The sequence below is a fragment of the Oncorhynchus clarkii genome, chromosome 13, assembly GCF_045791955.1.
Source record: "Oncorhynchus clarkii lewisi isolate Uvic-CL-2024 chromosome 13, UVic_Ocla_1.0, whole genome shotgun sequence".
Classification (NCBI taxonomy): Eukaryota; Metazoa; Chordata; class Actinopteri; order Salmoniformes; family Salmonidae; genus Oncorhynchus; species Oncorhynchus clarkii.
In genome coordinates this window covers 6,980,996-6,994,112 of record NC_092159.1, presented here as the reverse complement: position 1 = coordinate 6,994,112, position 13,117 = coordinate 6,980,996, and the positions used below count along the sequence as shown (strand labels likewise).

Sequence of the window (13,117 nt, the reverse complement as noted above, 5' to 3'; positions counted from 1 at the left end):
TGGCTGACAGCCGTGGTACATCGAGCCCTGGCCGACAGCCGTGGTACATCGAGCCCTGGCTGACAGCCGTGGAACATCGAGCCCTGGCCGACAGCCGTGGTACATCGAGCCCTGGCTGACAGCCGTGGTACATCCAGCCCTGGCCGACAGCCGTGGTACATCGAGCCCTGGCCGACAGCCGTGGTACATCGAGCCCTGGCCGACAGCCGTGGTACATCGAGCCCTGGCTGACAGCCGTGGTACATCGAGCCCTGGCTGACAGCCGTGGTACATCGAGCCCTGGCTGACAGCCGTGGTACATCGAGCCCTGGCTGACAGCCGTGGTACATCGAGCCCTGGCCGACAGCCGTGGTACATCGAGCCCTGGCCGACAGCCGTGGTACATCGAGCCCTGGCTGACAGCCGTGGTACATCGAGCCCTGGCCGACAGCCGTGGTACATCGAGCCCTGGCTGACAGCCGTGGTACATCGAGCCCTGGCTGACAGCCGTGGTACATCGAGCCCTGGCTGACAGCCGTGGTACATTGAGCCCTGGCCGACAGCCGTGGTACATCGAGCCCTGGCCGACAGCCGTGGTACATCGAGCCCTGGCTGACAGCCGTGGTACATCGAGCCCTGGCCGACAGCCGTGGTACATCGAGCCCTGGCCGACAGCCGTGGTACATCGAGCCCTGGCCGACAGCCGTGGTACATCGAGCCCTGGCCGACAGCCGTGGTACATCGAGCCCTGGCTGACAGCCGTGGTACATCAGACAGTATACCACCGGTAGGAGAAAACATACATTTTTACTGTTCTAATTACATTGGTAACCAGTTTATAATAGCAATAAGGCACCTCAGAGTTTGTTGTATCTGGCTAATATACCACTGCTAAGAGCTGAGTCCAGGCACTCCGCGTTGCGTCATGCACAAGAACAGCCGTTAGCCGTGGTATATTGGCCATATACGACACCACCTCGGGCCTTATTGCTTAAATATAAACATCTACACATGTATCATTGTAAGAATATGCCTGCCCATCGTCCTGCCTAAAAGGAGCTTGTGAAAATGTGTTTATTTAGTATTTTTTGGGGGGAGGCTGTGTCCAGGCACTCCGCATAACAACAGACGTTTTTTTAATTTAACTTTTATTTAACTAGGCAAGTCGAATTATTATTTACAATGACGGCCTACCACGGCCAAACACTAACCCGGACGACGGCTGGGCCAATTGTGCGCCGCCCTATGGGACTCCCAATCACGGCCAGTGGTAATATGCCTGCCCACCGTCCTGCCTAAAAAGAGCTCTCAACCTCAGTCCATGAAATATATATATTTTTTTTTTAAAGTTTTTTTTTAACCTTTATTTATTAACTATGATGAGGGAGAGACAGCTAAAAATGTATGCAGGCTATAATTATATTATTTTGCTTATTTTAAACGTATTTTGTCCCGTCTCAATGTTTATAATGTGTAGAGTATTATTCTGTTAGCCTCCTAGCATAACTGTCTTCACTGTCATCTGCTAACGCCTATAGCATAATCTGTCTTCACTGTCATCTCCTAACGCCTATAGCATAATCTGTCTTCAGACGTCCCAGGAACCCTTTAGCCTTTCTATTGTCTTGTTCTATACATAATGTCTTGCTCCTTGTCAAAACAAAATCACACCCAACACTACAGCCCAGCATGGGGGTAAAAACACTGCCTTCGCCAAACGCCGTACTTACGCTGTCAATCATCCTTTCTTCTCCTCTTATTGGTTGTCTTGCCGTTCCAGTATCCAACCGGGGAGCAGTGGAGGCGGGTACGTTGGGCTCCCAGGTTGTCCGAGGCCACATTCTGACAGTCAGAGACAGAGAGCAAGCTCTGCCGCACCCTTTCTCTACCGCGCACAGGTAAACTGCGGCCAAACGACCAAAGTCACTCGAAAGTCACATTTGGATTGTAATTTTTGGCCAAATTTATGGATTAAACAAAAACTAAACTCGTGTCTGGAAGCGGATATGAAGGGATAGGCGCTAAGGTAAGGAATTTGATATTTTAATATGTTTTTAGTTTTAACGAAAGCACATTTTCATTGTTTAGTGAGTGAAAGCTAAACTCGGATAGGCTACTTGCGAAAAACTTAATTTAGGCTACGTTATAGGCCTTAATGACTGGTTTAACTTGGTAAACTCGTAAAAACAAGTCGTAAAAGAACATTACGCATTCTCAGCACTTTTGGATAATGGTTGTGGAGTTTTTCCTTACGGAAAAAAAAAATGTTAATAACCTTTGTAAAATATTCTCGGTTTTTGCTGTGTCTCGCTGGCTGGCTCGCGGTTGCACCGCTGTATCGCGTGACATTCCGTGGTAACTGCACGGATGCAAGAGTTGACCTGTGCACGTAGTGTATGTGCTCGTTTCCCGGATATAGGCTGTAAAATATATAGATTTTATGTGGCTTTTTTAGTCTACATGTTTTTGTTCTGTTCTTTTTTCCCAGCTGCCATATGGTGAATTACAGCATGTTGCATAGACCTATTGAGAGTAATGTTTCTAAACTTGTCAAACCAACATGTTTCACACCAAAAAAACTAAAAAAGGCGCACACTCGGCCTGGCGCACCCACATGTTGTAAGCGCTCTGCTTCTGCAATTCCCACACACTCGCTCTGTGGAGCGTTCGGCGGGAGAGCGAGAGAGAGCGCGTAAAAGAAGGCTATTTAATGGGTCAGAGTTGATCTCACGGTGTTATCTGTTGTTTTTATTGCCCCCCGGCGCGGGCGGCTCCTCCACGGTGATTGCCCTGTCCAGCACGGCTTTGCCCCCCTGTAGATCTACACAGAGCTCACCACAACACCACGAATAGACTGTTGATCACCTTATCTCTTTAGTAGCCTGTCAATTAAACGTTGTAAAGGTGTGTGAGAGGGGGACGACGACGACAACTCAAACACATCCACTTGCACACAGGCAGAGACTGAGGCAGAAGGTGAGAGACTGGCAGAGACTGAGGCAGAAGGTGAGACTGAGGCAGAAGGTGAGACTGAGGCAGAAGGTGAGACTGAGGCAGAAGGTGAGAGACTGGCAGAGACTGAGGCAGAAGGTGAGACTGAGGCAGAAGGTGAGACTGAGGCAGAAGGTGAGACTGAGGCAGAAGGTGAGACTGAGGCAGAAGGTGAGACTGAGGCAGAAGGTGAGACTGAGGCAGAAGGTGAGACTGAGGCAGAGGGTGAGACTGAGGCAGAGGGTGAGACTGAGGCAGAGGGTGAGAGTGAGGCAGAGGGTGAGAGTGAGGCAGAGGGTGAGAGTGAGGCAGAGGGTGAGAGACTGGCAGAGACCGAGGCAGAAGGCGAGGGACCGAGGCAGAAGGCGAGGGACCGAGGCAGAAGGCGAGGGACTGAGGCAGAAGGCGAGGGACTGAGGCAGAGGGTCTCCAGCTGGGTCAATATGTACCATGTTCTTTACCTCCTACCCCTTTAACATATCCCAAAAAGAAGCAAACTAAATGTCAAGAGACGGGGTTTTGTCTGTGTAAATGGGCTGAGAGGATCTGAATAATGACGTTGTAAAGTGAGGAACCGGGAGACGGAAGTGAACTAGACCCGCATCCTGGAAGTCAACTAGTGGAGGTGGGTCCAGTTTCAGTCTTTAGCCGACAGTTGGAGATGTGAACAAAGAAAACACCTTTTGTTTCTCAGAAAACAGTCGACGTCTCTCTCACCTCAGTTCATTCTAGTAGCTTCTGATGTAATAGAAAGATGAGGTGGGGGGTTCTCTCTGATGTAATAGAAAGAAGAGGTGGGGGGTTCTCTCTGATGTAATAGAAAGATGAGGTGGGGGGTTCTCTCTGATGTAATAGAAAGAAGAGGTGGGGGGTTCTCTCTGATGTAATAGAAAGATGAGGTGGGGGGTTCTCTCTGATGTAATAGAAAGATGAGGTGGGGGGTTCTCTCTGATGTAATAGAAAGATGAGGTGGGGGGTTCTCTCTGATGTAATAGAAAGATGAGGTGGGGGGTTCTCTCTGATGTAATAGAAAGAAGAGGTGGGGGGTTCTCTCTGATGTAATAGAAAGAAGAGGTGGGGGGTTCTCTCTGATGTAATAGAAAGAAGAGGTGGGGGGTTCTCTCTGATGTAATAGAAAGATGAGGTGGGGGGTTCTCTCTGATGTAATAGAAAGATGAGGTGGGGGGTTCTCTCTGATGTAATAGAAAGAAGAGGTGGGGGGTTCTCTCTGATGTAATAGAAAGAAGAGGTGGGGGGTTCTCTCTGATGTAATAGAAAGATGAGGTGGGGGGTTCTCTCTGATGTAATAGAAAGAAGAGGTGGGGGGTTCTCTCTGATGTAATAGAAAGATGAGGTGGGGGGTTCTCTCTGATGTAATAGAAAGAAGAGGTGGGGGGTTCTCTCTGATGTAATAGAAAGAAGAGGTGGGGGGTTCTCTCTGATGTAATAGAAAGAAGAGGTGGGGGGTTCTCTCTGATGTAATAGAAAGATGAGGTGGGGGGTTCTCTCTGATGTAATAGAAAGATGAGGTGGGGGGTTCTCTCTGATGTAATAGAAAGATGAGGTGGGGGGTTCTCTCTGATGTAATAGAAAGAAGAGGTGGGGGGTTCTCTCTGATGTAATAGAAAGATACGGTTTGTTTGGAAACTAGAAAATGACTTTCCGCTTGTGGTTGAAACTGCTCTTAATTCTCGGTAAGATTGGAACGAAACAACATCTCGACTGATAACGCAGGCAGGAGGAGAGGGGGAGTAGTGTGTGTGTCTGTGTCTGTGTGTGGTTGAATGACAAGAATAGAGGAGACTCGCTGCACGGAGCCGCATATAGGGGGTCTATCTGACTCACACACAGACACACACAGACACACACACACACAGACACACACACACACAGACACACACACACACACACAGACACACACACACACACACACACACACACACACACACACAGACACACACACACACACACACACACACACACACACACAGACACAGACACACACACAGACACACACACAGACACACACACAGACACAGACACACACACACACACAGCATTGCTGTTTTATAGAATGTAGACTAATATAACAGAGTTATAACTAGACAGACTAGACAGTAGAATGTAGACTAATATAACAGAGTTATAACTAGATAGTAGAATGTAGACTAATATAACAGAGTTATAACTAGACAGACTAGACAGTAGAATGTAGACAATATAACAGTTATAACTAGACAGACTGGACAGTAGAATGTAGACTAATATAACAGAGTTATAACTAGACAGTAGAATGTAGACTAATATAACAGAGTTATAACTAGACAGTAGAATGTAGACTAATATAACAGTTATAACTACAGACTGGACAGTAGAATGTAGACTAATATAACAGAGTTATAACTAGACAGTAGAATGTAGACTAATATAACAGAGTTATAACTAGACAGTAGAATGTAGACTAATATAACAGAGTTATAACTAGAGAGTAGAATGTAGACTAATATAACAGAGTTATAACTAGACAGTAGAATGTAGACTAATATAACAGAGTTATAACTAGACAGACTAGACAGTAGAATGTAGACTAATATAACAGAGTTATAACTAAACAGACTAGACAGTAGAATGTAGACTAATATAACAGAGTTATAACTAGACAGTAGAATGTAGACTAATATAACAGAGTTATAACTAGACAGTAGAATGTAGACTAATATAACAGAGTTATAACTAGACAGACTGGACAGTAGAATGTAGACTAATATAACAGAGTTATAACTAGACAGTAGAATGTAGACTAATATAACAGAGTTATAACTAGACAGACTAGACAGTAGAATGTAGACAATATAACAGTTATAACTAGACAGTAGAATGTAGACTAATATAACAGAGTTATAACTAGACAGTAGAATGTAGACTAATACTTTGGCCACAACGCTCCTGTCCATTTTGATGTGCCTCCAGCGATACCTCTCCTGTCCATTTTGATGTGCCTCCAGCGATACCTCTCCTTTCCATTTTGATGTGCCTCCAGCGATACCTCTCCTTTCCATTTTGATGTGCCTCCAGCGATACCTCTCCTTTCCATTTTGATGTGCCTCCAGCGATACCTCTCCTGTCCATTTTGATGTGCCTCCAGCGACACCTCTCCTGTCCATTTTGATGTGCCTCCAGCGACACCTCTCCTGTCCATTTTGATGTGCCTCCAGCGACACCTCTCCTTTCCATTCTACAGGTAACTGCCAAAATAAAGGGTGCGCTTTAGTAAAAGAGGGGTAGAAAGTATATTGAAACTGAAGCATGGGTTGCTTCCATACAGGAAGTTACAGACACTTGTAGAATGTATGCCAAGGCACAGTGAAGCTGATCTGGTGGCCCAATGCCCTGTTAACACACTTTATGCTGGTGTTTCCTTTATTTTGGGAGTTACCTGTAGCAGCAGGCTACACGGTGAACGGAACAGCTGTGTAGGTGAGACGGCTCGAGTCACTACAGGGAATACAACCTAATACAGGGGGGATACTTCTAGAACATACCATTTACATATTTGTTTTTAGATTTGGTTGTAAGAAAAAAAATCACTTCTCCTTTAAGAAACACGAAGAGAGAGAGAGAGGGAAAGAAGGGATGAGGCTCCCGCAAAGGGTGTGTCTCCATCTGTAATGACCTGTTTGCATTCAAACTAGTGTTTACTGATTCTTCCCAGTACTCACACACACACACACACACACACTGGCATAACAGGAAGTATAAATCAGACAGCTCAGTGTTTAGAGTTCTGATATATGAGACACGCACTTCCTCTCTCTTAATCACACACACACACACACACACACACACACACACACACACACACACACACACACCTCTCAGAATCTGTTTAGCTCCCTAGAGTCAGTCAGGAAGCACCGGTCATCCCCATCAGAATCTGTCAATTTCATCTAGAAATGTTTTGTTGCATTGGATGCGTCTCAAATCACAGCCAATGTCTCACTTCTGCATCTGTGGTGGACGGTGGCTGAGCTACAGCGTTGTTTGTCAGACAATGACATACCGAACACCGGTCTTCTCACCAAAAAAAAACGGTTCTTAACATCCGAACTAGGGATGCACGATATATCGGTGAACATATCGGAATCGGACAATATTAGCTAAAAATGGCAACATCGGTATCGACCCGATGTCTAGTTTAACGCCCGATGTTAGAAACTTATGTCGAAGCTACTGTGCATACCTGTACAAAGTAGGTACATGACGTAATAACGCCATGTAAAATGTTGCGCTACACTACAACACAGCATTCCTAACCTGGCCCACAATGTCTGCTGTGTGGATCGAGCAGTCAACAAGTCGAGGAGGTATTTGAAAGAGTAAGACAATTTCAGCGAGACAACTCAAAGGCGAAATCCATTTAAAGCCAACATAATGGAATTCATTGCCCTTGACAGTCAACCGTTCTCTGTCGTTGGTGATGTCGGCTTTCGCCGACTGGTCGAGCACCGGTACACACTAACAAGTGCGCTATTTTTCAGATGTTGCCCTGCCGGAAGTTACACAGTAATAGCGTCACTGCTATTAGCTTTTCCACATACATACTATGGAATGCCGTTTAGGGTCTTTGCGTGCCAGAAAAGATACAGTAGCACTGTCAAAGCTATACAAAAAAAGCCTGCAAACACCGGCCACGAACGATGTTTACAATACCGCATTGGTAATAAAGCATAATTTGTACAACCGCAACTTCTAGGGTAGTTAGCTTTAGCTTGGTACCTAGCTAGCACCAATACAGCCAGCCTGGAAACAATAACCAGTTGAAATTGCAGTAATTTTCATTATTCTTAGCAATGATTTAGGAATCCCTGTGAGTACGTATTAGCTAGGTTGCCACTTGTTGTTCGCCTATTGAAATTGAACTTCAGTTCATGAAAATAAATAGCTAGCCAGCTACTTAACCCTGTTATCCAAAGCTAACGTTATAAGCAGCCAGCTAGCTTCATCTGGCTAGTGAGGCTTGACTGGACCGGGTTATGTGTTGTGAAGCTAGCCACAATAAGGATTAGGCACAATAGTGGAATTTGCTTTTTGCCTTCTAAATAAAAGTATGTAATTGACTGTGATGCAAATGAATACAGATAGTAGAATTATGCCATACTTTTATTTTGAAGGCTAACCACAAAATCCACTATTGTGGTTAATCATTATTGTGGCTAGCTTCACATAGATGGGTCCGACCACGATTAATCAAATAAGAACTGTCTTATAAGTAAGGGTTATTTTAGATGACGACACCTAGCTATATAGTTAGCTAGCTAGCTATATAGTTAGCTAGCTAGCTATATAGTTAGCTATAGCTACTAAAACAGATGTTGTTTTGCATTGTTTATGGGGAAGAAGATTGTTTGCATCCATGAGCTAGCTAGCTTTTTTATGACCAGCACTGTAGGTGCTCGAGACAAGTTTACCAGTATCATAGCATACGTATCGATGAATCGTTGTGACATATGAAATACGAGTGATGGTGTAATAACTACTTTAAAAAATGTATGAAAAAATGTTAAATTATTATTTGTCATATTCAGGTCCTGATTGGTGAACATGGAGTCATATTCAGGTCCTGATTGGTGAACGTGGAGTCATATTCAGGTCCTGATTGGTGAACATGGAGTCATATTCAGGTCCTGATTGGTGAACGTGGAGTCATATTCAGGTCCTGATTGGTGAACGTGGGGTCATATTCAGGTCCTGATTGGTGAACGTGGAGTCATATTCAGGTCCTGATTGGTGAACGTGGAGTCATATTCAGGTCCTGATTGGTGAACATGTCAAATAGTCTTATTTGACGTATCGATGGAACCCAAACGGCGTTCCGTATTCAGGTCCTGATTGGTGAACGTGGAGTCATATTCAGGTCCTGATTGGTGAACGTGGAGTCATATTCAGGTCCTGATTGGTGAACATGTCAAATAGTCTTATTTGACGTATCGATGGAACCCAAACGGCGTTCCGTATTCAGGTCCTGATTGGTGAACGTGGAGTCATATTCAGGTCCTGATTGGTGAACGTGGAGTCATATTCAGGTCCTGATTGGTGAACATGTCAAATAGTCTTATTTGACGTATCGATGGAACCCAAACGGCGTTCCGTAGAAATCCTGGTTGAGAAGGAAACGACTGAACAAATGAACAATGAAACAGCACAGCAAGTAAGTGAAAGAAAAAGGTTTTGGTTATAAAAACAACACACTTGGTGGTGTGTGTGTGTCACCTTTATGTAACTAGTCAAGTCAGTTGAGAACAAATTCTTATTTACAATGACGGCCCGGACGACGCTGGGCCAATTGTGTGCCGCCCTATGGGACTCCCAATCACAGCTGGATGTGATACAACCTTGATTCAAACCAGGGACTGTAGTGACGCCACTTGCACTGAGATGCAGTGCCTTAGACCACTGCGTCCGTGTGTGTGTGTGTGTGTTAACGATTTAACTACTCAAATCCATAAAAGGTCGCAACATTTTTCGTTATCGGTATCATTACCGTTTTTTTGGGCAAGGATAAATATATATCATATCGTATTGGACAAAAATGTCATATCGATCGTATCGGACAAAAATGTCATATCGATCGTATCGGACAAAAATGTCATATCGATCGTATCGGACAAAAATGTCAAATCGATCGTATCGGACAAAAATGTCATATCGGTGCATCACTAATCCGAATGGTTTCACCTACAAACTATTATGCCCCCCCCTATGGGAAGATGGCTCTCACGAACACGATGGTGTTCTCCATTCACAGAACTCGTCTGAAGGTAACCGGTACCTGTTAAAAAATAAATACAATAAATTGAAGTATGAAGGTAGTTTTGTGCCTTAATTAAAAACGAGTGAAATATGTGTTCCGAAAAACGAGTGAAAACAAACCAGATTTCCTGATCTTCTATCTACTAGATATTAAGGACAGACACCTCAGAACCTTATTCATTATCATTTTATATTTGGACTGTTTTCTTTGCCATTTAATGAATGTGTTATTCAATGTGTTTCTCCCCCCCCCCCCCCCCCCAAAGATAGATCTGTGAACATCTCTCTTCCTCTGAGTACAGAGAAATCATGTCACCTCCTCACTTCCCTTCTCTCTGAGACACACATACACTCTCTCTCTTGCTCTCTAGTACCCCCTCTCCCCCTCCCAGCACCAACCTACACATGTAATAACGTGGATGACCCCTGGATCATGACTCTAGACTTTTATAACAGCCACTGAGCCTGTTCTGGTGATGTCACACTCTTTAACATGTTACCACAGTCTGGACGAAACAACACAGTCTGGACGAAACAACACAGTCTGGACGAAACAACACAGTCTGGACGAAACAACACAGTCTGGACAAAACGACACGGTCTGGACGAAACGACACGGTCTGGACGGTCTGGACAAAACAACACAGTCTGGACGAAACAACACGGTCTGGACGAAACGACACGGTCTGGACGAAACAACACGGTCTGGACGAAACAACACGGTCTGGACGAAACAACACAGTCTGTATGGAGGAACAACTGACTCCACATGTCAGGATTTGGTCTTACAACTGACTGTTTTGGCTTGGTAGCCTTCTTCAGTTTGTAGGGCAACGGAACAGTCTACTTTACACACACATAGTTACACAAAAACACTCACCATAGTACTCTGTGTGTTTGTGGTAAGCTACAGGATGTCTGTGTTTTTGCATGGCCCATTTGTAACTGTCAGCTGTCTGTTTGTCACTCTCAGTTGAAGGAGAATGAAACACTAGTCTTTAGAACACCAGCTAACTGGAAATCGCCATATTGGCATTGTTGCATCATCGGAGAGAGTTTTGGAATTCCTGAATTTTTCTGAGACCGTGACCAGTGCCTACATTAATGAGCATACTTTACTGTTGTCAAACCATATATGAAAGTATGATACATATTTTGAAAGCTGAGAAACAGCCCTTTCAAATGATATGACATCCAATACACATCGATCAAATGGTAATCAGTCAAGAAAAAACACCTGTGAAATGTCTCTTGTGCGACCCCCCCCCCCCCCCCCTCAAACAACTGCCTTGAGCACAACTTCCTAATGACGATAGACTCAACATGCTCTACTTTCTTTTCTTATGGTGTAAGGATTGATCATTTGAAATCAGAAGACCTTGTTACTGTGAATGATGAGTTACAGCTGTTCTAGTGAAAGGAGGTATTTTTGTAGAATTCTATGTTCTGTGATCAGACAGTTTATTATCTGGATAGTATATTTGACTTTTTCCACATTTTATTGTGTTACCGCCTAAATTTACCGCCTAAATTAAACCACACTGGATCATACAGCTGCAAAGACAAAGTATGAATTTACATTTTTTATTTTTTTACCTTTTAACTAGGGAAGTCAGTTAAGAACACATTCTTATTTAAAATGACGGCCTACCCCGGCCAAAACCAGACGATGCCCTATGGGACTCCTAATCATGTCCGGATGTGATACAGCCTGCATTAGTCCGTTTCCAACACAAGTCACATAATACGCTGCATGGACTCACTCTGTGTGTAATAATGGTGTTTAACATGATTATTGAATGACTACCTCATCTCTGTAACCCACACGTACAATTATCTATAAGGTCCCTCAGTCGAGCAGTGAATTTGAAACACAGATTGAACCACAAAGACCAGGGAGGTTTTCCAGTGCCTTGCAGAGAAGGGAAATGCACTAGTAATGTCATATTAGTAAAACAATACCTTTTATTGAAAGACTAAGGTAAAACCCCCCAATATGCTACAAAAAGCCATGCTATCATAACATTATATACAATATTAATCTCAGGGATATTGGTCTGGAATTACAAAATATGATAAGAATAAGGCATCTAATGACAATAATTGTCTTTTCCAACTAAAACATACTAGTCCTGTAGCCTAACACATCGAGATCACAATGGGAACACGTTAAAAGCATGTAAGGGAAGTGAAATGACCAGTGACAGTCTGAGTTACTGGGTGAAGACCAGAGTTCCTTTACTATGACCAGTGACAGTCTGAGCTACTGGGTGAAGGTCTCTTTACTATGACCAGTGACAGTCTGAGTTACTGGGTGAAGGTCTCTTTACTATGACCAGTGACAGTCTGAGCTACTGGGTAAAGGTCTCTTTACTATGACCAGTGACAGTCTGAGCTACTGGGTGAAGACCAGAGTCTTTACTATGACCAGTGACAGTCTGAGCTACTGGGTGAAGACCAGAGTCTTTACTATGACCAGTGACAGTCTGAGTTACTGGGTGAAGACCAGAGTCTTTACTATGACCAGTCACAGTCTGAGCTACTGGGTGAAGGTCCCTTTACTATGACCAGTGACAGTCTGAGTTACTGGGTGAAGACCAGAGTCTCTTTACTATGACCAGTGACAGTCTGAGCTACTGGGTGAAGACCAGAGTCTTTACTATGACCAGTGACAGTCTGAGCTACTGGGTGAAGGTCTCTTTACTATGACCAGTGACAGTCTGAGCTACTGGGTGAAGACCAGAGTCTCTTTACTATGACCAGTGACAGTCTGAGTTACTGGGTGAAGACCAGAGTCTTTACTATGACCAGTGACAGTCTGAGCTACTGGGTGAAGGTCCCTTTACTATGACCAGTGACAGTCTGAGTTACTGGGTGAAGGTCCCTTTACTATGACCAGTGACAGTCTGAGTTACTGGGTGAAGGTCCCTTTACTATGACCAGTGACAGTCTGAGCTACTGGGTGAAGGTCTCTTTACTATGACCAGTGACAGTCTGAGCTACTGGGTGAAGGTCCCTTTACTATGACCAGTGACAGTCTGAGCTACTGGGTGAAGGTCCCTTTACTATGACCAGTGACAGTCTGAGTTACTGGGTGAAGGTCCCTTTACTATGACCAGTGACAGTCTGAGCTACTGGGTGAAGGTCTCTTTACTATGACCAGTGACAGTCTGAGTTACTGGGTGAAGACCAGAGTCCCTTTACTATGACCAGTGACAGTCTGAGCTACTGGGTGAAGGTCCCTTTACTATGACCAGTGACAGTCTGAGTTACTGGGTGAAGGTCCCTTTACTATGACCAGTGACAGTCTGAGCTACTGGGTGAAGACCAGAGTCTC

General features: G+C 44.4%; 2 protein-coding genes across 3 annotated transcripts in view; both read left to right on the top strand.

Moving 5' to 3' along the window:
• Positions 1-904: 904 nt before the first annotated feature.
• On the top strand, positions 905-3,387 carry LOC139424212 (octapeptide-repeat protein T2-like). Its single transcript, XM_071175890.1, has 3 exons — positions 905-920; positions 1,760-1,877; positions 2,937-3,387. The coding sequence occupies exons 1-3, from the start codon at positions 905-907 to the stop codon at positions 3,385-3,387; spliced, it is 585 nt and encodes a 194-aa protein (XP_071031991.1).
• The window catches only part of LOC139424327 (lysophosphatidic acid receptor 2-like), a 36,065-nt gene continuing 24,774 nt past the window's right edge, over positions 1,827-13,117 (top strand). The window contains exon 1 of one of the 2 annotated variants that reach the window (XM_071176041.1): positions 1,827-2,005. The gene's annotated coding sequence lies outside the window, so the exon portion shown is untranslated. Of the gene's footprint in view, positions 2,006-6,038; positions 6,212-13,117 lie in introns of those variants that run through there. The other variant, XR_011635926.1, reaches the window with a different exon arrangement.

Bases quoted from the DNA above. Each gene is read 5' to 3' on its own strand.
- LOC139424212 (XM_071175890.1), top strand. The intron at 1,878-2,936 runs GTAAACTGCGGC...ACTTGCACACAG, and splicing joins CCTTTCTCTACCGCGCACAG to GCAGAGACTGAGGCAGAAGG.